At 44.3% G+C, this 23566-nt stretch overlaps 1 protein-coding gene and 1 long non-coding RNA gene across 56 annotated transcripts in view; one reads left to right on the forward strand and one right to left on the reverse strand.

Moving 5' to 3' along the window:
- Window positions 1–23566, forward strand: part of MTMR3 (myotubularin related protein 3) — a 132030-nt gene that overhangs the window by 104137 nt on the left and 4327 nt on the right. For 30 of the 50 annotated variants that reach the window (XM_078337825.1, XM_078337891.1, XM_078337822.1 and 27 more), the window contains 12 exons: window positions 2542–2655; window positions 6758–6963; window positions 7538–7669; window positions 8683–8794; window positions 12417–12612; window positions 13434–13619; window positions 16353–16523; window positions 17731–17876; window positions 19276–20677; window positions 22118–22228; window positions 22690–22778; window positions 23539–23565. In XM_078337825.1, coding sequence (XP_078193951.1) covers window positions 2542–2655; window positions 6758–6963; window positions 7538–7669; window positions 8683–8794; window positions 12417–12612; window positions 13434–13619; window positions 16353–16523; window positions 17731–17876; window positions 19276–20677; window positions 22118–22228; window positions 22690–22778; window positions 23539–23565 — 2892 coding nt within the window. The remainder of the gene's footprint in view (window positions 1–2541; window positions 2656–6757; window positions 6964–7537; window positions 7670–8682; window positions 8795–12416; window positions 12613–13433; window positions 13620–16352; window positions 16524–17730; window positions 17877–19275; window positions 20678–22117; window positions 22229–22689; window positions 22779–23538; window position 23566) is intronic. The other 20 variants (XM_078337914.1, XM_078337915.1, XM_078337903.1 and 17 more) reach the window with 3 other exon arrangements.
- The window catches only part of LOC128928810 (uncharacterized), an 84332-nt gene continuing 68177 nt past the window's right edge, over window positions 7412–23566 (reverse strand). For 2 of the 6 annotated variants that reach the window (XR_013522339.1, XR_013522341.1), the window contains one exon: window positions 7412–9005. This is a non-coding gene — a long non-coding RNA (uncharacterized LOC128928810). Of the gene's footprint in view, window positions 9006–18419; window positions 18541–19045; window positions 21001–23566 lie in introns of those variants that run through there. The other 4 variants (XR_013522352.1, XR_013522345.1, XR_013522342.1 and 1 more) reach the window with 4 other exon arrangements.

The following is a 23566-nucleotide window of genomic DNA, read 5'->3' on the forward strand; positions in this document are numbered from 1 at the left end:
AGTCCCAGCTACTTGGGAGGCTGAGATAGGAGAATTTCTTTAACCTGAGAGGCAGTGGTTGTAGTGAGCTGAGATTGTGCTGCTACACTCCAGCCTGAGTGATAGAGTGAGACTCCTTCTAAAAATAAAAAATAACCATTTAGCCATTAACCTTTTCCTTAAAATGTGTAAATGCTTTGGTGGGGGAGGACAGTTAACTACTATTATTTTGGTGATCCAAATTTCTATAAAACCAAAAATTGTCCAGGATATTTATGTATCTGAAATCTTAAAATATATCCTTCTCCTATATTTCCCTGCATCACTAATCTGTGGTCCTTTTCCTTTTAGCTGTCTCAAATTATGATAGCCATTTTGCTGGTCTGTTTGTGGCTAGCCATCAGAGTGTTTCATTTTTCACTGGAAAAGCTGTAGCTAATTGCTATACATAGTTCTTAATGTGGACCTTCTCCAGGGAGTTAAGAACCCAGGGTGTTTTGAAGAGTTGGAAGCTACAGACTTTTTATACCTTTGCCTGTTCTCAGTGACGAGTCAAAGCAAAGGAGGGTGAAAACTCCCTCAGGCCTCAGGGAGTCTGTGGCTGCATTAATGCTTTCCTGAGTGTAACCTGTTATACTGGGAATTGTTTATCTACAAGTAATGAGGTAGTGCATACTGAAGAGCTGAGTACTAGGCAGTGTGGTACCTATAGGACCGTGAACAGAATGTTCAGAAGATTAGCTCGAGTAAAAAAACTGAATTAAGCCAGACTTATTGGAAAGTAATTCCTAATTAATAGGGATTTTAAAAATTAACTTCTTGGAGGGCCAAGATAGGATTGTTTCAGCTCAGTTTTGACAGAGTCTCACTCTGTCTCCCAGGCTGGAGTGCAGTGGCACATCGGCTCATTGCAGCCTCTGCTCCCCAGGTTCAAGCAGTTTTGCCTCAGCCTCCTGAGTAGCTGGGATTACAGGGACACACTGCCAGGCCTGGCTGATTTTTGTATTTTTAGTAGAGATGAGGTTTCCCCATGTTGGCCACACTGGTCTCAAACTCCTGACCTCAGGTGATATGCCCACCTCAGCCTCCCAAAGTGCTGGGATTATAGGCATGAGCTACTGCGTTTGGCCAGAAATTTTTTAAAAAAATAAGCTGGGCATGGTGGTGCATGCCTGCAGTCCCAGCTACTGGGAGGTCAGGGCTGCTGTGAGCCATGATTGCTCCACTGCTTTGTAGCCTAGGTAACAGAGCAAAACTGTCTCAAGGAATTTACTAGTTCCACCTCAGAGCCAGTCTTTAGGATGTTACCACCATAAGACAAAATGAGGGTTGGGGGAAGGAAGCAACAGGATGTTTTTTTCCTACTATGAAGAGTGAGAGCCAGATTTACTCTTGAGTTTAAGATGAAATAAAGGGAATGAGATTTATGGTTAGATATTAGCCATCATTACTGGGTCTCAGCTTATTTTTAGGAGTTTGTAAATAGGCGTTAGGAAATTTGTATAGCTACTATTAGTCGTAGCCATTCTCTTTGTTCAGTGGCTTTTAAATTCCTGAGACTTAATCTTCTGGAAATTGAGAACAGGAGAGAGACAAATGCAAAATGATCAAAACCCCCAACTCCTAAGCTATTTTGTGTTTTTCTGCACTTTCCCCTATGTATAGGATAGGCTAGGGCAAGGGGTTGGTGGTGTGGTGGAGTTTGTGTGTTTTAGGATTTGGATTAGAGGCCTTATTGCCTTCACTATTGAAAAAGAAGACTGGATTATCCAGAAAGAGACATTGTCCTTTAAGTAAAAATCTATTGAAAGTATTGCTTCCCAGGATACCAGCTTGACTGCAGCTAGCATCTTCCCTAATGAAAAAAAAAGCTTACCCCCCACCCTGAGTATAATTAATTCTTAAGTTTTTTTTAATGGAAATTATGATTAATAGCTTAGTCACATTACTAACCTGGTTCAGTGGGACCGAGGTTGTGTATGCAAATAGGCTGGCTTGTGGTATTGGTTTTGCAGACCCGTGGTTGCACCTGTTATCTCTAAGGTTGACACCCTGTTTGGTTCAAATCACAGAATGAATTAATCCTGTGAAGTCTCTGGAAACTTGAAATTGTGGGCTTTTGTCCTTCACTGAGGGTCTGGTAGAGCTGACAGACTTAGTTCTTAGACTGGGTGCTCATGTAGTTAGAAATAACCTATGTACTTGTTAGAGCAGAAGAGTTATAATGGAGTATAAAGAGACCGACCCTCAACTCCCGCTTTTCTTCTTTGATAGTTAAGATTGCCAGATTTCCAAAAGGTAGCATCAAGTGGAGCAATCCAAGGTAGTATCCCTTGATATATGCACGTAAGTAAACATTTAAGGCAAAAAAAAAAACCAAAACAAAATCAATGTATAACCCATTCTGTTGAGACCAAAACTCGAATAAAGCACCTCATTGCCTTTAGCTCTGTGGCAGTGAGATCATTATCCTTGTGCTGGCTCACCTAGTGTTTCTCTCTCTCCTTGTCTCTTCCCCCTTCATCTCTCCCTGACTCTCCCCACTTCTCATCTTCTCTTTAGATTATGTGGTAGCTATCCTCAAGAGCTCATAGTGCCTGCCTGGATCACTGACAAAGAACTAGAAAGTGTAGCAAGTTTCAGATCCTGGAAGCGCATCCCTGCCGTCGTGTACAGGTAGGTTACACTGGACCAGTCCCAGCTTAGGCTGGTGCTGCTGCCCTGCTGCATGTGGTCTGCTGCCTCTGCTGCTGCTAACCTGGGAGGGGAGGGAAGGGGAGGGGTCAGAGAACTTTCTAGGCTGTATTGCTAAAGCTTCTCCTCCAGTAACACATCAGTACTGACTGCATTCAGAACACTAGCTGGTGGTTCATTTGACACAGATAAGGAAGTTTTAGTCGTAAAGTGGCTGGACTTGCTATCTCAAGATCCTTCTTACATTCTGTGAGAAGATAATGTGCTTACTAAGCATTTAGCGTCAGATGTTAGCAGAGGTTTTGGATTGAGAGGCGAGTCTTAGAAAGTGATCATTGGGAATATAGAGTTGGGTTAGCTCTGATTGTCTTTGTAGTTGAAACTTTGACATGTGGAAGAACTCTGTTTTGAGAAGAAGCATTTAGGGAAGAAGGCTGGGGCATGACTGGGTAGAAGATTTTAGTTGATCAGAGGCATGAGAGCCAAGGGATGCAAGTTCTAGATGGGGATGGCGGCATGGTGAGGGAGCACGGATTTTGGAGTCACAGATCTGAGTTCAGGTATATTATTACACTCCTTGCTAAGGCACTTTGAATAAGTTCCCTCACCAACCTCAGTCTGTTCCTAATGCACAATGGGAATGATAGTTCTTATTTTGCAGATATGTTCTGGTTCTGAATGAGGGCCTATAAATACTGGGCTTCTGTACCAACATTTGGAGTAGGTTCTGAGTGCTACATTTATAATTCAGTGAATATCTCTGTTCCCACAGAAGCCTGTTAAATTTTAAAGAAGTCATTCCTTCTTATTCTGGAAAGGTTTCGGATGTCATCTCTTTGTAATGTTTACGTTCTCCATTTCATTTTCCCAGTTTGCTGGCTTTTTGGACTCTCCCTGAGTTGGGCCAATCCAGTGGCTTACAGTTAGAAACTTCATTCCACTGAAATATTGAGATTGTAGGAAGGGATTTGTCTGCTTGTGGAATTCCTACAGAGGTAACCAGCTTGTTCATTTAATCTACTAAAGGCAAATTCTGATGCCTACTCTGAATGGAGAGAGATGGAAAAGTATTTGCTCTGGCCCAGTGGAACCCATTACGTTTTCAGTCTCAATTCTCATCACTGTTGTTTTCACACACCCCTAGAAAAGTCAGTCACCAAATTTACCTATCATTCAGATGGTAAGGATGCTACAGGAACTAGAGAGTAGTGAAAGCTGAAGGGATTTATGAGTTTTATCAATGATCAGCTCAGCTGGAATGGGGAAAGCAGCCAGTTGCTGCTCTAGCCAACAGCTGTGTTAGGTTAGTAGCCATGGGATTTGTGGGGATTGCTGACTTTGACCGAAAGGGGGAAAGTACTCTCATTTGCAAAATAAGAAGCTTTAGGTGAATTCTCCCTTTGGGCAGAGAAACCTAAGAGGGCTGGTTGAAAAAAAAACTTTTTAAAATGTAATAAAAATGGGAACCCCTTTTTTACCTTCTAAAATTTATTTTAGAGGTCATCACTCTAGGTTTTTTTCTCCTTTTTCTAGAGACACAAGGGGATATATATATATATATATATACATGAAATTTTTATTTGCAGTTTTTCAAAGAAAGTCTTTTCAAAAGATCACAAATGAAAGTTATTGGTGTAGTCCATGTAAAATCAGGCAGGCTTCCTGGAACTGGTCTCTGTCTCAGAACATGTGTCTTGTATCGCTGAGCTTCAAACTAGGTTGGTATATTATTTGGGAGCTTTGTAAGGGGTGTGTGGAAAAATGTTTGGGACCCTCCACCATACTCTGCTTTGCCATCCTAGGTGGCAGGATGCCTGTGACTCTTGACATCCATTTCCTGAATTTAGTTGTCGGTAGACTGTGGTCATGATTCCTGAGGTTGCCAGCAGCAGTTACTTGACAGCACCATGCTGAACCAGTGCTTGATTAGGGCTTTGTCCTACTGTGATGAGAGAGCACTTAATTGGGTTTATTACTGAAGGCAGAGATTGCTTTAACACAGCAAGATGGTGTGAAGGGTGTCCTTCTGTAGTGCAGTTCACAGCTTTTTCCTTTGTGCATGTGGTGATTATTATAAACTCCTAGTTACTTAAGGGAGCTTGCCTAAATCTAAGTTGGGATTACTTAATTATGTTTCTATATGAAACTGAAGCATTCTGTGTTTTAGTAGTGAGGGCTCTATCTGTTGGATATCATAATTTTTATACCCTGAGTGGTTCTGTTAGTGATAGAAATGCACTCCTTTAGAGATTTTTAACGGTAGTGTTTGAGTTATCTTTCATGTAGTCTGAAGCATTTTAGAAGACTGAAGAAAACAGAATTGCTTATTGCAATAGCCCAGTTGAAATCTAATAGCTACTGTAATACAGTGGCCCTTAAAACCCAAGATCCAGCCTGAAGAATGCCATCTACTGTTCCTCTAGGGCACTGCTGGGAAGCATTGAGGAAGGAGGATGCTCAGGAAAGGCCCAGTCAGCCTCCTGTGCAGGGTGTGGAGTCATTCACCTCAGTGGTTGCCCAGCACCTGTTACTGCTAGGAGGCATGTGATAAAGAATCATTGAAGTTTTATTTCTATTTTGGCGCCATTCAACAGATGAGCCAGTTGAGCATGTTGGCAATACACAAGTACTTACAGCTACTTCTCTCCTTGGGAGGGAGGATTTTAAAACTACAAGGAAACTGGTGATTTCAGTGGAATTTGGTTAGTGCCCAAATTAGTTTGCCTTGTAAGCTTGAGGATTAAAAACAAAAAATTGTAGTACATTTTCATCATCCCAAAAAACTCATTCACAGGGCACCCAGACACCCTAGCCCGGAATAATTAAGATGTCCAATGAATAAAGCCCCCACTACTAAAACAGAGCACTTCAGTTTTATATAGAAACATAATGGTTTTAAGTAACCCCTACTTAGAACTAGGCAAGCTCCGTTAAGTAACTAGGTGTTTATAATAATCACCACATGCACAAATCTTTCTCTCCATATAGATTTGCCCATTCTGGATACTTCATGTAAATTGTCATACAATAAGTGGCCTTTTGTGACTGACTTCTTTCACCTGACATAACTTATTTGAGGTTCAGTATCCTAGCTATTTCTCTTTACTGTGAAGTAATCGAATTTTTCTAACTTTTTATTGGTTAAAAGTCTGGGGTCATAACAGCACCTGAAAGTAGACTGTATGATTTCTGATCTGTCTATTGGAAAAGGATATGTCAGAATACGGTTTCTGAATATGTTCTTCCTCTCTACGAGCCTGAGGAAGGGTAGCTGGCTCACTGAGCTATCTGCCTATAATAAGAGCAGTTTGTGACTCATGAAATCTCAGGAAATTTTATAAAGCAGTTCACTGTAGGCCAGGTAAATGTTTTACTCCCAGAGGTGGGCTCTTGGTTCAGCATTAAAAAGGAAATAGATTTCATTATTCGGTAGCAGAATTACTGTAGTATCTGTAAATTAAGTTACAACTATTACTTTATTTTTGCTAAGAGTACACATTAATTTTTTTGGTTTTTTAGAAATGAGGTCTTGCTCTGTCACGCAAGCTGGAGTGCTGGAGTATAGTGGCACAATAATAGCTTTCTGCAGCTTCAGCCTTCTGGGTTCAAGGGATCCTTCCACCTCTGCCTTCTGAGTAGCTGCAGCTACAGGCATGTGCTACCATGCTTGGCTAATTTGTAAAAATTTTTTTGTAAAGATGGGGTCTCACTGTGTTGTTCATGCTGGTCTTGAACTCCTGGGCTTAAGCGATCCTTCCGCCTCAGCCTCCCAAAGTGCTGGGGATTGTAACATGAGCCTCTATGCCTGACTCCTGTTAGTAATTTTTTGGGTAACTTTACAGGTATCTCCATGATGGTATGATAATTGAGAAAGACACACAGGTTTTGTTGTTTATTCTTGTTGGGTGTGTAAGATTTCTACCCTCTTTAATACTGAGAGGACTTGAAGCTGACCCAACACTTAACCTAGAATTAGACTGTTCATTAAGGCACTTAAAGTCTACCACTTTATTTTTGTGTGAGTATCGGGCATCTGAATGGGGGCCCCTGGGATGGGTACAGTTGTCTCTTGTTCCCCACACAGGCACCAGAGCAATGGAGCTGTCATTGCCCGCTGTGGACAGCCGGAGGTTAGCTGGTGGGGCTGGCGAAATGCAGATGATGAGCACCTGGTGCAATCAGTAGCCAAAGCTTGTGCCTCTGACTCCCGATCGAGTGGCAGCAAGCAATCAACTAGGAATACTTCTCGAGACTTTCCCAATGGGGGAGACCTTTCTGATGTGGAGTTCGGTAAGGTGCTCCCTGGACCCGTGGCAGCATCTAAGCACCTTTTCTTGAAATGGCCTTTTCCTTAGAAGACACAGATTTAGTCTTATAGAAGTGAAAGTGCAGAGCTTCACTTGATGGGATTGTTTGAGGAGTCATGGTTCTTGGCAAAGAATCAGAAGACCCTTTGTTCAAACCTCAATCAAGATATTAGTGTGTTTGTTGTCTTTCTTGCCATTGTGACAAAAATGGAGTGTTGATGTAATTGGGGACTTGCAGTATCTGCAGACCATGGCGGGAAGTGCCAGGCTTCATGAAAGGATGACAGGTGTAGAAATGAAGTACAAGAGACTGGGCTGTGTAAACCCCATGTGTACTCTGGGACTCAGTTTTGGACAATAAATCCTCCCCGTCTTTCATAAGAAGGCAAGATAGAAAATAAACTAAAGAGGAAAGACCTATGTATCAAGGGTTTTGTTTAGAAGATTTCATTTTACTGAGCCTTTTTTGTGCAATAAGATGTACTCGTGAGTCTAATTCTTCACAGTTCTGGGAGAGACAGCTTCATTTAGTGTGCCCCCTCCCTCCATGTCCCTAGATTCTTCTCTGTCAAATGCTTCAGGAGCAGAGAGTTTAGCCATCCAACCGCAGAAGCTTTTGATCTTGGATGCACGCTCCTATGCAGCTGCTGTGGCAAACCGAGCCAAAGGAGGAGGCTGCGAATGCCCAGGTGAGGTGTATAGTGCTTTGTTCCCCATACTTTCTCCTTGTGAGTGCAGCCCATGCCCAACAGAGACTTAGTTCTCAATTTGAAATGAGTAGCAAGCCATATTCCTCATCTGTCCTGTCGTGAGAGTGCCAAGCCGCTCTTTGGATTCTTGACACCGTATGTTCTTTTCTGAGGAGAAATGGAGGAGGAGGTGCAGTGAAGTCACATAATCTTCCTTTTTGTGACAATTTTTAGGTGATAAGGAAAGCAGATTTTCCTCATAAAAAGGCCTGTTCATGTTTGGAAGCTGCTGCTTTAGTGGGCTCAATTTCTCAGCTGTCTAAAAGCTTTTTGTTGCCTTTGATAGAGGGTATGCTTATCACTGGCCTTGTAGCAAACTCCTCAGTGGCCTCTCCTTAGAAAACCTGGGGTGAAAATTGAAACAGTAAACATAGAACCCTGGTAAGGTGCCTCTGTCCTAAACTGTAACACCGTTACTGTTGGAATGCTAGCTTTCCCCAAGGAAAGACCCCCCCCCCCTCCGCCCCACACTCCACCCAGTGCCAATAGTGTGCTTATGGCACAGATAGAGGCACCAGGCTGTTTGTTCAGACGTGGTATAAGCTGGTAATTGAAAGCAGCTGTACACAAGGTGAAATTTGAATGCGTGAAAGCATTGTTCTGCGAGGCTCTTTTAAAAGAGATTCCAAAGCCACAAGTTAGATAAGGCCCAAGAAGTAAAGCCAGAGTGAGATCAAAGTAGGCCTTTCTTTTAAAAAAAAATAGTTTTTATTTTATGTCAGTAGCTTCTTTACAAATCTAAACTTCCCTTTTTACCCTTTTCAAAAAGATAGTTAAAATTCAGTCACTGTGTTCCTCTTATTATAAAGGATCGGGCTAATAGGCATCTCAAAACATTTCCGTTTCATTAATCAGAAGCTGCAGTGGGTTTGTTTTATAGCTAGTTTTCTTTTAAATTTGGCCATGTGGGCTTTAAATTCAACATATTTGTGTTCTCTTTATTGTTTCTCCAGAATATTACCCGAACTGTGAAGTTGTGTTTATGGGGATGGCAAACATTCATTCTATTCGGAGGAGTTTTCAGTCTCTGCGGTTGCTGTGCACTCAGATGCCAGATCCAGGAAAGTAAGTCCTTAGCCTTGGCTTTCATTTTGCATGGCTCTTAAGAAATCAGTTTTCTTCTTTCCTTGAACTAACGGTAAAAAAAATTAGTTTGGAGCAGTCTTTCTTTCTGTTTCTTGGCCAGTCTCTGCAAGTGTCTCCTTCCTGGGTCAGAAGTATGGCAGCACAGAGGAAGAGTTGGGAGAATATACAGCCCTTTGAAAGGTTTTTAAATCTGTAGCACAGAACAAATCTCAGTCATCAAAACAGAAGCATTGCCTTACTGTTTGTCCTGGGACCTTTCCCTTCCACATCATCTTTAGCCCAAAGTAATTTAATTCTTCAGTTTCTGATGTCCCACAATGATACTTACCTGTTGTGAAATGGGATGTTTTATCATGAAAAATCAGTATTCATCATGTTCTAAAGGGGTTAAAGTTGCCATTAGGTCAGTTCCTTTTACATCTGCTTTGTTTCTAAACTATTCTCATTTACTAGGAACATTATCATGATTGTTATTGCTTATTAAATATGAATGGCTGGCATTTGCAGTGAGGAAGGTGAAATAATACCCTCTCCAGTGATGCTGATTGACTATAAGATAAATTAGGAAGAATGCTCTGTAAAACAAAAATGGACAGATAAATATTTAAAAGTCCTGTTTTACTATTTCAGAAAGCCAGAGATATGATGCCAGAGAAGACAGCATTTTCATGTGTATACCATTCTTGTTTCTGGTATTTGTGCTGGAGCCCATAGTTGTTTCCCTGGGTTTTATTCAGTGGATCTCATGATCACATCAAGTTTTACTGCATTCTTTGTTTATTAAATCAGATGCTGCCTAGACCACTTATACTGACTGCCAGTAGCAAATGATTAAATTCATCATAGCTATAATCAGTCCAAAGGATGAAGCAGTGTCCTTTGGGGAAAGCCTGACCGAAGAACTGAGCTTGCTGCCTCCTTTGGGGATTAGCCATTTGCATTTGCTATACAGTTCCAGGTCCAAGCTAGCAGCACTTTCTTCCCTAGGGTGGTGTGTAGAAGGAGTCTTGCTAAGGACCCAGTGGATCTGCCACAAACTGTGTGACCTTGGCCAAGGGGCTTAATTACTGTATATCTCAGTTTTCCTGTCAATAAAATGAAAGATGTAATCAACACGACATGATCCCCAATACCTTCCATAGATTAAAATTCTTAAAGAGCTGTCAGAGTCAAAAAGATAGAATTAGCCCTCGCCTGGTCCACTTAAAGGTCTTGGGGATTTTGTAGAAGGCAATGCTTTTATGTATTTGGCAGCAAATCATAATGCTGCACTGAAGTCTCCCTCATGGATAAAAAGCAGCTGTAGCAGTGATGGGACAGCTGTAAGTAGGCCCCCTGGCCTGTTTTTGGGGCTGTGGAGGATGAGGGGATAGTAGGCTTCTTGTGCAGGTTGAGAATAGGACAAGGGAATGGGGAGTCTCTCAGCAGCCCCTCCCTGGCTGGCAGATTTTTGGAGTACATCTTTGTTAGTCACAGAGAACATCAAGTGGTATTTAATAATAGTTAGGTCAAGAGAACCTCACACTGGTTCTCTTGTTTACCATTTCTTCACGGGCTAGGAGATAATTTAGTATTTGTTCTACTAAGACTTATCTTTTAGTTCCTTTCAAGAATATTTGAAGAATGAAAATAAACAGTTGATCCATCAGAAAAAAATGTTTCTCAGGTACCTGCTAGGAAATAGAAAGTCTTAAGATTGGATTTTTACCCATAACAGACTTACAGTTCATTAAACAGTGGGACTCCCTACTGTAAGCTCGGCTCTGTGCTGGGGGTACAGTTATGACTAAGACATAGTGTTAGCCTTCTGAGGTAATCCAAACAAATGCATATAGAACCAATACTTACGCACTGCATTGTTTTCTGTTTGCCTGGAAAGACCCCATTTCCTTAGACTATCTTAAGAATTCATACTTATTCTGCAAGGTTTAGTAGGCCTTTATAACCTTCCCAGAGTCCCCTGACAGACGTGTTTATTCCTTCCTCCGACTCATTGTTTGAAAGGCTTGACTTGTGATTTTAACTACAAATCTGATCACATTTGGGAAAAATCAGAACTCTTTTTTTAGGGAGTGGGAGGGGTGAGGGAAATCACAAGAAACAAAATGTCAACACAGTTAAAAAAAAAAAAAAAAGGGCGGGCGTGGTGGCTCATGCCTGTAATCCAAGCACTTTGGAGGCCAAGGTGAGCGGATTACCTGAGGTTGGGAGTTCAAGACCAGCCTGACCAACATGGTGAAACCCAGTCTTTATTTATTTAAAAAAAAAAAAAAAAAAAAAAGTGTGATTAGCTTGTGATTGTTCTCCAGGGGCAGATAGCAAGGGCTGATGATATTCCTAAAGTTCTTTTTAAAAATTTTTTTTATTTTTAGACACAGTCTCGCTCTGTTACCCAGGCTGGAGTGCAGTGGCGCAATCTCAGCTCACTGCAACCTCCACCCAGGTTCAAGTGATTCTCCTGCCTCAGCTTTCTGAGTAGCTGGGATAACAGGCACATGCCACCATACCCAGCTAATTTATTTTGTCTTTTTGATGGAGTACAGTGGTATGATCTTGGCTCACTACAACCTCTGCCTTCCGGGTTCAAGCAATTCTCCTGCCTCAGCCTCCCAAGTAGCTGGGATTACTGGCACCTGCCATCATGCCTGGTTAATTTTTGTATTTTTGTAGAGATGGGGTTTCACCATGTTGGCCAGGCTGGTCTTGAACTCCTGACCTCAGGTGATCCACCCGCCTTGGCCTCCCAGAGTGCTGTCATTACAGGCGTGAGCCACCACACCTGGCCTAATGTTTTGTTTTTAGTAGAGATGGGTTTAACCGTGTTGGCCAGGCTGGTCTTGAACTCCTGACCTCAAGTGATCCGCTGACCTCAGCCTCCCAAAGTGCTGGGATTACAGGCATGAGCCACTGCACCTGGCCCCTAAAAGTCTTTCAAAAAAAAAAAAAAAAAAAGGGTTATAGATCCCTGCTGAATCCAGTCTGTTGAGCTCGGGAATATTATGTGGCCATTGGATGCACTAATTTGTGTGAGTATAAATCATCAGGTTGGGCCCATCCGGTTTTAGTCAGTAAACATTTACAGAGGTAGGTGTTACAGTCTGGGTCATAGGCAATGTTGTGTATACCATTCTTGTATATGGCATCCAGCTTATATTTCAGACATATTTGTCTTCATGAGTTTTTCTTTACTTTTTTTTTTTTTTTCCGAAAACTTGTTGAACATAGTTACTGATTATTAAATATCTTCTGTTTTACATCTCAGAAGTGGCTACATTTCCTTCAGGAGAAGGTTTCAGAAAGAGCCACTTTTCTGAACTGAAAAATATCAAATATTTTGTCTTCGAAATCATCCATACAGATTTTGGAACAAAAGATGGTCCTATTAATTGCAGCCCCTGTTTCTAACGCTCTTCTCTATTGTATAGTAGGACTTGGGTCTCATCCTGACACATGCTTTATAAACACACAGGCTTTTTTGTTTTGGCGGTGTTATACTTGGGGAGAGAAATCTTTGGGAATTACTTTGTAATTTGACAAGCTTGAGCATGATGCAGTAAATCCGTAAAAATCAGCATTTCCTAATCCCCTCCTGTTTTTATAGTTGGCTGTCAGCTCTTGAAAGCACAAAATGGCTCCATCACTTGTCTGTGCTTCTGAAATCAGCGCTTCTGGTAGTGCATGCTGTGGATCAGGATCAGCGGCCAGTGCTGGTGCACTGCTCAGATGGCTGGGACCGCACCCCCCAGATTGTGGCATTGGCTAAGCTCTTGCTGGACCCTTATTACCGAACCATAGAGGTGAGTGCATCCAGATGGTAGGAGTTGGTACTTGAGGATGAGTGGGGTGAGGATGGCAGGGGGGGTAATATCACACCCCTCTGGAGTGATATTACCAATTTTGGGGGTGGTGATTACATTAAAGAAAGTGAAATTTCTGTTTTGATCATTTTTCCTTTATATTATGAGCTGAATTGTGGTGGTTTCTCTTACAGTTCTTGCACCTCTTAAAATGGGGCAGATGATGGGTAACAAGGTATTGAGAATACAGCCATATTTTCCTTTGCAGTCTATCTACTTAGAAAACTTTTTAGCTACCTCAGGAAAATGAGGTATCTGTAAAAGGATATTGGCATGCTAGCTATTACCACAAAGTGTCCTGTGGAGAAGCAGCTCTACTCTGAAATAACTGTTGGGTTAAAGATGGAAAAAAATCATAAAGTACCCTAAAATATATGCAAATACTTATTAAACCTGGACTGTGGAAGAATTTTTACAAATTTGACTTTGTTAGTATAACACCAGAGGCAGAAATGTTGAAAGAGAAATTGAGGGGAAAAGTGTGGTTTTTATATAGTGAATTCAAGAGGCTAAAAATACAAACAGATTGAAGAAAGGCTTAGATAAATGCAGTTAGTACCATTTTAGTCATCATGGAATAGAGTTCAGAGAATTGGGAAATTTCCCTAAGTGTGTGCCTTATCAGGGATAGAGCAAGGGCAAGGTGAGGTGGGCTTTCTGGGAGGCTGTTAGAGGGGATTGCTTTCTGTGACACCAGGCTCAGGACTGTCATAGTCTGGATAGTCTAGCACAATTGATCTCTCCTGGGTGCTTCCCTGCAGGGTTTCCAGGTCCTCGTGGAAATGGAGTGGCTGGATTTTGGCCATAAATTTGCTGACCGGTGTGGTCATGGGGAGAACTCGGATGATCTGAATGAACGTTGCCCAGTGTTTCTGCAGTGGCTTGACTGTGTTCATCAGCTTCAGAGGCAATTTCCTTGCTCCTTTGAGTTCAATGAAGCATTCCTTGTGAGTTTCTTCATTTTGGGGACCTTCTCAATTTGAAGGAGGGTCAGTACAAATGTTAGTGGGCCAGTTCTCACATGAAACTGTACAGCCTCTTTAGAATTTAATAGAGGTGATTTTTTTCCTGTTTCTATTTTTTTTTTAAGTAAATAGTTTTACTATTTACTTTTCAATAAGAGAAAATCCAGGTATACCAGATTTGCATAAAGTCCTTGAGTTGTTTTAAACTTAGTTTTGTTTTTTTTTTTTAAAGGGATGGTAGAAACCCTAAATAGCAGTTAGAAATAGAAGCAATCAGAATGACTGGACCATGCTTTCTCCAATTCATCTGCCAGACCCCCTTTGTCTGTGTTGCACCCTCTGCACCCTCTCCTTTGACGGAGGGTGCACTATCCTTGTCCTCTTCCAGCCCCTCTGTCCACCTGCACACCAGCTCTCTTTCCCTCTCATCTGCTGTGCTGGCTGGCTCCAGCATTTCTCTTCTCTGTCTTCTGCATCAGTGCGTTTCCCTCTGTATCAGAGCATGACCTTCAGCATAAAAAAGTGGCATTGTCTCCCATATTTTCAAAACCCATTCTTGGTCCTGCATTTACCTCTAGCCATCATCCCATTTCTCTTATTCCCCTTTACAGCAGAGCTCCTCAAGTTTTCTGTCCTTGCTATCTCAAATTCCTCTTTCCATTCTCTTAAACCCACTTCAATCAGGCATTCACCCCACAGCTTTACCAAAGCTGCTCTTGTTAAAATGACCAGTGACCTTTATGTCACTAATCCAGTGATGGTTTCTCAGTCTTCATCCCTTTGATCCATCATTACCATTTGACACAGTTTAACCACTTCTTCCTTGAAATGCTGTGTTCAGTTGACTTGTAGCACTTCCTTGCTCTTAGTTCTCCTCTTAGCTCACTGGCTGGTTGTTTCTGCCTCCTTTGCCGATTCCTTTTAACCCTCGTTCTTCTTTTTTTTTTTTTTTTTTGAGATAATGTCTCGCTGTGTCTCCCAGGCTAGAGTGCAGCGGTATGATCATAATTCACTGCAGCCTTAACCTCATGGGCTCAAGGGATTCTCCCACTTCAGCCTTCCCAGTAGCTGAGACCACAGGCACATGCCAATATGCCTGGCTAATTAAAAAAATTTTTTTTTGTAAATAGACATGGAGTCTCACTGTGTTGCCCAGGCTGGTCTCAAACCTCCCACCTTGGTCGCCCAAAGGATTACAGCTGTAAACTACACCCAGTTCTAAATGTTGGAATGCCCCATTGCTCAGCCTCCAGGCTGCTTCTCCATCTATACTTCTAAGTATTTCATTCATTCTAGTGGCTTTAATTGCGATCTATAGGCTGATGAGTTCCTTTTATACACCTTCAGCTTAGACCTCTCCACTTCAGCCTCACATATCTAATATGGCTACTAGGAATCTTCGCTTGGCTGTCTTAATGTTATTTCGGACTTAATAAATGCGAAACTTAATTCTTTTTTGAGACAGCATCTCACTGTCACCCAGACTGGAGTATAGTGGCACAAACACAGCTTACTGCAGCCTTGAACTCCGAGTCAAGTGATCTTCTCACCTTAGCCTCCTGAGTCACTAGGACTGCAGGTGTGCACCACTGTGCCTGGCTGATATTTTTATTTTTGTAGAGATGGGGTGTTGCTTTGTTACTCAGGCATGTCTAAAACACCTGGGGTCAAACAATATCCTCCTACCCCAGCCTCACAAAGTGCTGGTATTACAGGCATGAGTCACCGCACTTGTCCAAAACTTAATTCTTAATTTCTGTGTTTCCTCACTCTAAAACTTGATGTTCCAAACTTGATCTTCCAGAAGTCTCCTCTCACCATATGGCATTTCCATCCCTCCTTTTGTTTAGGGCAAAATTCTTTGTCATCCCCAGGTCTCTTCTTTCTTTTATCTTTCACATTCAGTCAGATTCTACAGCTCTGCTTTGAAAATATGTCTAAAACCTGTTTATTTATTGCCCCCTTTATTGGTACCACACTGGTTCAAGCCACCATCATCTCCTGCTCCAATTGAGTCATCCCAGCATAGAGTCTCTTCTAAAACATCAGACAGACTGTCATTCCTTTGCTTAAAAACCTTTACATTTTACACAAAGTAAAAGCCAAAGTCCTTAAAGTGTGATACCCACATGCCTGCTCTTTCATGTTCATTGGGTTCTAGCCAGTGAGGCCATCCTGCACTGCCCCATACATGTCCTGTCCATCTCAGTCTGCCCTGTTCTCCACAGCACTGGTCACTCTTACCTATGACTAGAGCAAGCTCCAACAGGGCAGAAGAGTTTGCCAGTCATTGCTGCATGACCAGCATCTTAGTCATGTCTGGGGCATGTGAAATGCTCAATAATTTGTCGAATGAACAAGTAGTGTTACAAGTATCCTCTCAGCTCAGGCTTAAGGTGTACACTGACATGCTCCTGTACCCAGTTCATATGCTCTGGTGCTTGTGAGGGTGGCCGTTAATTCAGAATCTGACTGTTTATCAGGGAAGCTAAGGGGAATGAGAGTACCAACAATCTGTCTGACTCAGTTGGTTGGGGTCGGGTCCTAGAATCGGTGATGTGAGGAAGAGGAGGCTACTGCATGGCTTACTGGGTTCCCCTGTCCTGATAGAGTAAAGTGTTCTCAGGGATGTCGGGATAAGGTGGCTCAGCTGAGCTGACCTCTCAGAGAATGCATGCCTGATTGCTTAATTTGTGCTTCATTGGACTCCGATAGGTGAAACTGGTGCAGCATACCTATTCCTGCCTCTTTGGCACATTCCTGTGCAACAATGCCAAGGAGAGAGGGGAAAAGCATACTCAGGAACGGACGTGTTCTGTGTGGTCACTTCTTCGGGCAGGCAACAAGCCTTTCAAAAATCTACTGTATTCCTCTCAGTCAGAAGCCGTATGTATCCTTCAGCCTTTTCACTGTGGTCAGCAGAAGGAATCTGGGGTTGGTGACATATGAGAGCCTTTTTGAGTAGTGACTGTTTTTGTGAAGGCATCTCTGTCTCTGGATGGACTGGTTTCATTTTTCCCCTACAACTCTGTCCTGAGGAAGGCTTGCTTAGAAGATGATGTTCTGATGACTACTTGCTGAGGGTGGTTTGGTTTAACACAGATCTCTACTTTGCCACCCTAGACATGAATCTTTTTTGGCTCTGCCTCCAGAGCTTATTTCTAGCATGTTTTGTCTTATGGGAGAGGCACTTAAGTTGCTTCCTGATGTACTGATAGCTCAGAAGGAGCTGCCACCAGGCCCCTAGCACCCTCCCAGTGTCCAGTAAGCAATGATATCCCCTATAGCTTCTCGCAGAGAAGGAACACAGAAAACTGTTTGACATTGGTATGTGCGTCTGACTGTGATTCTCTGCTCACATGAAGAGCTGGCAGGGCCTTCAAGACTTTGTTCCCTAAAGGAATGAATGCCTTCTGTTAAGCAAAGAAAAGGAGGCATATAGACCTGTGTGTGAGTTTCATAGTAATGTTATCTTTGTCAGAATGCATCTTAAACCCTAAAGAAATGAAAAGGAGGCTAATCAGAGTTTATATTGATTTCTTGGACTATTAACATGGTTCTCATTACATTTAAGTAGTCAAAGAAAAGATTTAAGCTGCTTGTCTCTCCCCTGCAATGTGCCTTCTGGGGAAGAAGAAAAATTTCCTTCTTTTCACATGATTAATTTAAATGAGCCTATAAAATGGGTGTGACAGTATCTCCTGAAGCCAAGCTTCTGTGCCAGTGGGATGGACAATCACCATGAAAGTGAGTAACAGAATGACTCACTTTCTTAGACAGTAAAAGCAACAAATCAAGCCAACGAAAGTCAGTCATTGAAGGTGACCTAAGAAATAACTATTAATGAGAAAGGGATCTAAAACAATCTTCTAGATTTTCATGCTCTCAAGAGGAAAATGTTGGCCATATAAAATGTCTAGTCCTTTATTGGTCCTCTTGGGATAGACCTGCATCCATTGGTGCTGACTCTTCGTGGAGATCCTGTCAGCCCTGTTGGGTATTCCAGCTGGGTACTTGCTCTTGATCCTCATTTCCAGATATCCTAGAAGACTTACTGGGACATATTTAAACTTGTGTCCTCCCCCCTCCTCAGGTGCTGTACCCTGTGTGCCATGTGCGTAACCTGATGCTGTGGAGTGCAGTGTACCTGCCCTGCCCATCCCCAACCACCCCTGTGGACGACAGCTGTGCGCCATACCCAGCACCAGGCACCAGCCCTGATGATACCCCCCTGAGCCGGTGAGCCCAGGGGTGATGCCACAGGCCTGACAGTCTGTGGGTATATTCCTATGTTGGGGCATGTCCAGGGATGGTCAGAGATCATGACGTTATCTGGGTCCACAGTGTCTTTCTTAGATGTCTGCAGTTTTTTCAGGGAAGGTATAAGGATTTCTGGGTTACAAGGCTGTAAGAGCCTTGTGTCTGGGAGTGAGTTGGGCCATGTTGCTTCATGGTTTTTTTGTATGCACTGAGCAGCTCCTCGGTGATAGAGCAAATCCTTCGGGTTTTCTGTGACCCCCTAGTTTGTGTTTTCCCCACCGCACTCTGCTCCTGCCTATTTACCATGATTTGTCTTCCAAGGCTTAAAAGGCAGATGCTGTCAGATAATAGAAAATTTAGTTTTGGGCCAGGCTTAGTGGCTGATGTCTATAATCTTAGCATTTTGGGAGGTGGAGGCAGGAGGATTACTTGGGCCCAGGAGTTCCAGACCAGCCTGGATAACATGGGGAAACCCTGTTTCTACCCAAAATGCAAAACCTAGCCACATCTCGTAGCACATACCTGTAGTCCCAGCTACTTGGGAGGCTGAGGCAGGTGGATTGCTTGAGCCTGGGAGGTGGAGGTTGTTGCAATGACCCAAGATCCATTGCATTCCAGTCTGGATAACAGAGCAAGACCTTGTCTCAAAAAAAAAAAAAAAAAAAAAAAAAATTGGCTTTGTCACTTGAGAATTAGCTTTATTAAATTCAGAATGATAGATAACACAATTTAAAATATCAAGAAACACCAATGCTACTTTGCCATCCGCTGAGAAACACAGCAGCATCATGAAGAACGTCTTTTGAAAATAGCATTTGCAGGCCAGCCGCGGTGGCTCAGGCCTGTAATCCCATCACTTTGGGAAGCCGAGGTGGGCGGATTGCCTGAGGTTAGGAGTTCAAGACCAGCCTGGACAAAATGGTGAAACCCCCCATCTCTACTAAAAATACAAAAACATTAGCCAGGCATAGTGGCACACAGCTGTAGTCCCAGCTACTCGGGAGGCTGAGGCAGAATTGCTTGAACCTGGGGGGGCAGATGTTGCAGTGAGCTCAGATTGTGCCACTGCACTTCAGCCTGGGCAACAGAGTGAGACTATCTCCAAAAAAAAGAAAAAAAAATAGCATTTGCTGTTAGCTCATTTGTATGTATGGGGCCTAGGGTGGAGGCAGTGTGAGAGGAGATCTGCACACTAGAAGGACTTGTTCAGGAGCTTTGCTGCTCCAGCAGTCTAGGCCTTGCTCCAGAGATGCTGCAGCTTCATGAGTAGCTGTAATGGACCCAATTATGAAACAACTGCTTGTTAAACCCTGTTGTCTCCTATTTCCCTAGAAACACCTTCCAAGATTCTCATTTCTCCCAAATTCCTTTCCTTTAGGCTACCAAAGACTAGATCATTTGACAATCTGACCACAGCCTGTGACAATACAGTGCCTCTGGCCAGCCGGCGCTGCAGCGACCCCAGCCTGAACGAGAAGTGGCAGGAGCACCGGCGCTCGCTAGAGCTGAGCAGCCTGGCTGGTCCTGGAGAGGATCCCCTTTCTGCTGACAGCCTGGGGAAGCCCACCAGAGTGCCAGGGGGTGCCGAACTTTCTGTTGCAGCTGGAGTAGCCGAGGGGCAGATGGAGAACATCTTGCAGGAGGCCACCAAAGAGGAGAGTGGAGTAGAGGAGCCTGCTCACAGGGCAGGCACCGAGATGCAGGAGGTTAAAGAGGACTCTCTCTTAGAAAAGGAGAGCAGGAGGAAGACACTTGAGGCCTCAGCCATTGGACTTCACCAAGATCCAGAACTGGGTGATACTGCTCTGAAGAGCCATCCAGGCATGAGCCTGCCTCTGTTTTCACAGGGTATTTCTGAACAGCAGGGTGGGCACAGTGTTCTCCTCAGTTCTCTCCAGGTTCCCCCCAGGGGAGAGGATTTTCTGGAGGACCCTGTGGAGCAGTTTCGAACAGAGGAGATTACAGAGGGTAGGGAGGAAGCAGTTCTTCCAAATCCAGTAGATGCAAAAGTTGGCTATGGTACCTCACAGTTGTGTTCTCTGCTGTCTTCCCAAGTCCCTTTTGAGACCAGAGGACCAAACGTGGACAGTTCCACAGACATGTTGGAAGATAAGGTGAAGTCAAAAAGTGGGTCCCAAGGCCATCATAGACCTTACCTTGTGAATAGTGGCAAGGACATGCTTCCCCAAACCATGGAACCCAGCCCTTCAGAGAAAAGCATGGTCGAGAGGCCCCAAGCAGGGTCTGTGGTGCACAGGACTTCCCCTGGCAGCACTCTCAGCTTGACACGTTCCCCTTGTGCCTTGCCTTTAGCCGAATGTAAAGAGGGGCTTGTGTGCAATGGTGCCCCAGAGACTGAAAACAGGGCCTCAGAGCAGCCCCCAGGTCTTATCACCCTCCAGAAGTACCCCACACCCAATGGGCATTGCGCCAATGGGGAGGCTGGGAGGAGCAAGGACTCACTGAGCCGTCAGCTGTCTGCTATGAGCTGTAGCTCTGCCCACTTACACTCGAGGAACTTGCACCACAAGTGGCTGCATAGCCACTCAGGGAGGCCATCTGTAACCAGCAGCCCCGACCAGCCTTCCCGCAGCCACCTGGACGATGATGGCATGCCAGTGTACACGGACACGATCCAACAGCGCCTGCGCCAGATTGAGTCAGGCCACCAGCAGGAAGTAGAAACTTTGAAGAAACAAGTCCAGGAGCTGAAGAGTCGCCTAGAGAGCCAGTACCTGACCAGCTCGCTACGCTTCAATGGAGACTTTGGGGATGAGGTGGTGAGTAGGCTGTGGTATTCCTACCTGCCCAAGGAGACAGGGCACACTGAGGCTGAGTGCCCTTGGTGCCCAGGGCATGGTGATTGGTACAGGTTGTTAAAGGATTGGAAAGGTCCAGAGTTGCCCTGTTGAGAGAGGCTGGAGATGAGCCTCCACCACAGTGATGGCAGCCTGCCTGTTTTCTGCTTTGCTTGCTTTCCACAGATGTCCTGTTGAGGCTGTTAGAGAGGAAGAGACTTAGCCTGCACTCCATGGTTGATCAGATCTCTCAGACACGGGATCACAAGTCTTCAGAAGGGCTTGAACCCGTGGGCAGAATGACCCTGTAGGGCAATGCCAAGTTATTCCTGTCAGATTTTAATGCCCATTCTACCTTAGTAACTACAAAGTATTACCCCTTCCAGACGTGGGCTATAGTTTTGAAGGTTTAGGTTTTTTTTTTCCCCAGATGGAGTTTCACTCTTGTCACCCAGGCTAGAGTGTAGTGGTGTGATCTCAGTTCACTGTAACCTCCACCTCTTATGTTCAAGCGATTATCCTGCCTCAGCCTCCTGAGTAGCTGGGATTACAGGCATGAGCCACCATGCTCAGCTATTTTTGTATTTTAAGTAGAGACAGAGTTTCACTGTGTTGGCCAGGCTGGTCTCGAACTCCTGACCTCAGGTGATCTACCCACCTCGGCCTCCCAAAGTGCTGGAATTACAGGCATGAGCCACTGCGTCCGGCCAGATTTAGTTCTTTTTAAACAAATATTTATAGCCACCCCATGGCAGATGCTGGCAGTAGAAAGGGGGAAAGGACTGGTTTCTAGCACTGTTGAGGAGTTAGCTCTGATAGGGGTTGGGGGCTGTAAACGGGGGTACCAGAGGGTAGGTTCTCAAGGAGGTGCTTTCTTCTCTGGGCACTTGACTCAGGCCATTCAAGTACAAGTGTGAGCCTGGCTCTCAAGTGGTCAGCGTACATTAAAGGCGGGCACATCCAATGACTTTCAATTCAAAGTGACTTCTTGGCTTTTCCTTCATGCTAATGATAGTTTTTTATGTTCCCAGAGAATCCTTCCAAGAAAAGGAGGGCATGCTGAAAGCACTCAGCTTTAACTAAGTGGCGGGCAGGGTTGGATTGACAGGCCCAGTGGAGCAGCTGACATACAGAATTCCCATTCCATTTTGGTCACTTCTCTCTCACTCACTTTCTGGAACCCTGAGGCCAGTCTTTCTATTCCAGAGTCACTGCACACAACCTGTGTATCCCTCTCCCAGCTGAGCCCAGGCCCATCCCTGCACCTCTTCATCCCAGTTCTTGATGGCTAATGCATCTGCAGACTCAGCCGTCCTAGCACTCGGCCCCATCCAGAGTCCTCAGTGCTCCCTTCACCAGGCCTTTTCTTCTTTTGGGAGGAGACCAGGTTTATTCTGTTCAGCTGTGTTTGTTTGCCAACAGACTTCAATCCCCGACTCGGAAAACAATCTGGATCAGAGCTGTTTGTCTCGCTGCAGCACAGAGATTTTCTCTGAAGCCAGCTGGGAGCAGGTGGATAAACAGGACACGGAGGTACAGGCTCGGCCCCTGCTCTGAGTGCCATCCATTTAACTGTTTCGTGATTCTTCTCCACCCCCATTCCCATCCTGTGTCCCTGGCCAAGGAAGCACCTCACAGCACAGCTAGCCTTGAGCCTCTGGTACTTCAGCTCTTGGGAATCCACATCAAGCCTAGGATTTCTGAACCAGGCAGACTCGGCAAATTGACCCTCCCTCTTCATTGCCTCTATGAACTAGAGCCTTGCCAGCTCTCAAAGTGACCCAGGGTGCTGCTGCCTGCTGCTTTATCTCAGGGGAAATTGGAGTCCCCTCCAGGGAAACGATTTGGACGCCTTTCTTGTACTGTTGACATCAGATCTGCTGGGCTGGAGCCGATGTGGTCCTTGTGACTCTTGCTGCCCCCAGCATGGCTCTGCTGGCTCCAGCTGGATGGCCCATCTCCTGTCAGTAACCTGGCCCCGTCTTGTTTTGCAGATGACCCGTTGGCTCCCTGACCACCTGGCCGCCCACTGCTATGCGTGTGACAGTGCCTTCTGGCTTGCCAGCAGGAAGCACCACTGCAGGTACCATTGAGGGGGTGTGCTAGGGTGAGCTGAGTGTGAAGGCTGAGGGTTGGCCCACAGCGCTTGTAGAGTAGAGGGTTGTGGGCATCTGGCTGGCAGTGTTCTGTCTGAGGCAGACTCATGGTCTCATCTTCTGTGCTTCTGAAATTGGTGTTTGCAAAACTGCATTTGGCATCTTTGTTCAGAGTTATCGCTATTAAATTTTGAAATGTGCAAATAGCATTTTGTTTGGTTTCCCAGACTGGTGGAACAACAGCCACCACTGAAACCACCATTTCTTATTCCCAGTATAACATTGCTTCCCATTCAACATGGCTCCTATGAGCAAAACCAGTTTTCCTGTGATGGGGAGGGAACTTTATTTTCCTATTCCTTTCCTGCTCCCTGACTCCACACTTGTATTCCCTTGTGCCATTGGTGAGCAGCTGTAGTTTGGGTAGTAGGAGGGACAGTTGAGGCCAGTGTTCCAATTATTAAGGTTCCTGACTTCTTTTTCCTTCTGGGTTGGGGAAGTGAGTTACTAGGGATGCTTTGCCCCAGCCAGAGTGTTGACTGTGTGGCGGATGTTCAGTGTTCTTAGCATAGTAAGTTTATCTGAATCATGCCATAGCTCACTCACATGAGTGACCCTGGATTGAAAATGGAACAACCTCTTTGCCTAGTAATGATGCTTCTAGGACACATATCTCCCCACCCTGCACCCCAAGCCTAGATATCATTGGTTGGCTTCTCTTCTGAGCTCTTTCTCCCCTCCTTGCAGGGACACTGACCGTGTTGATCAAACGTGG

The sequence above is a fragment of the Callithrix jacchus genome, chromosome 1, assembly GCF_049354715.1.
Source record: "Callithrix jacchus isolate 240 chromosome 1, calJac240_pri, whole genome shotgun sequence".
Classification (NCBI taxonomy): Eukaryota; Metazoa; Chordata; class Mammalia; order Primates; family Cebidae; genus Callithrix; species Callithrix jacchus.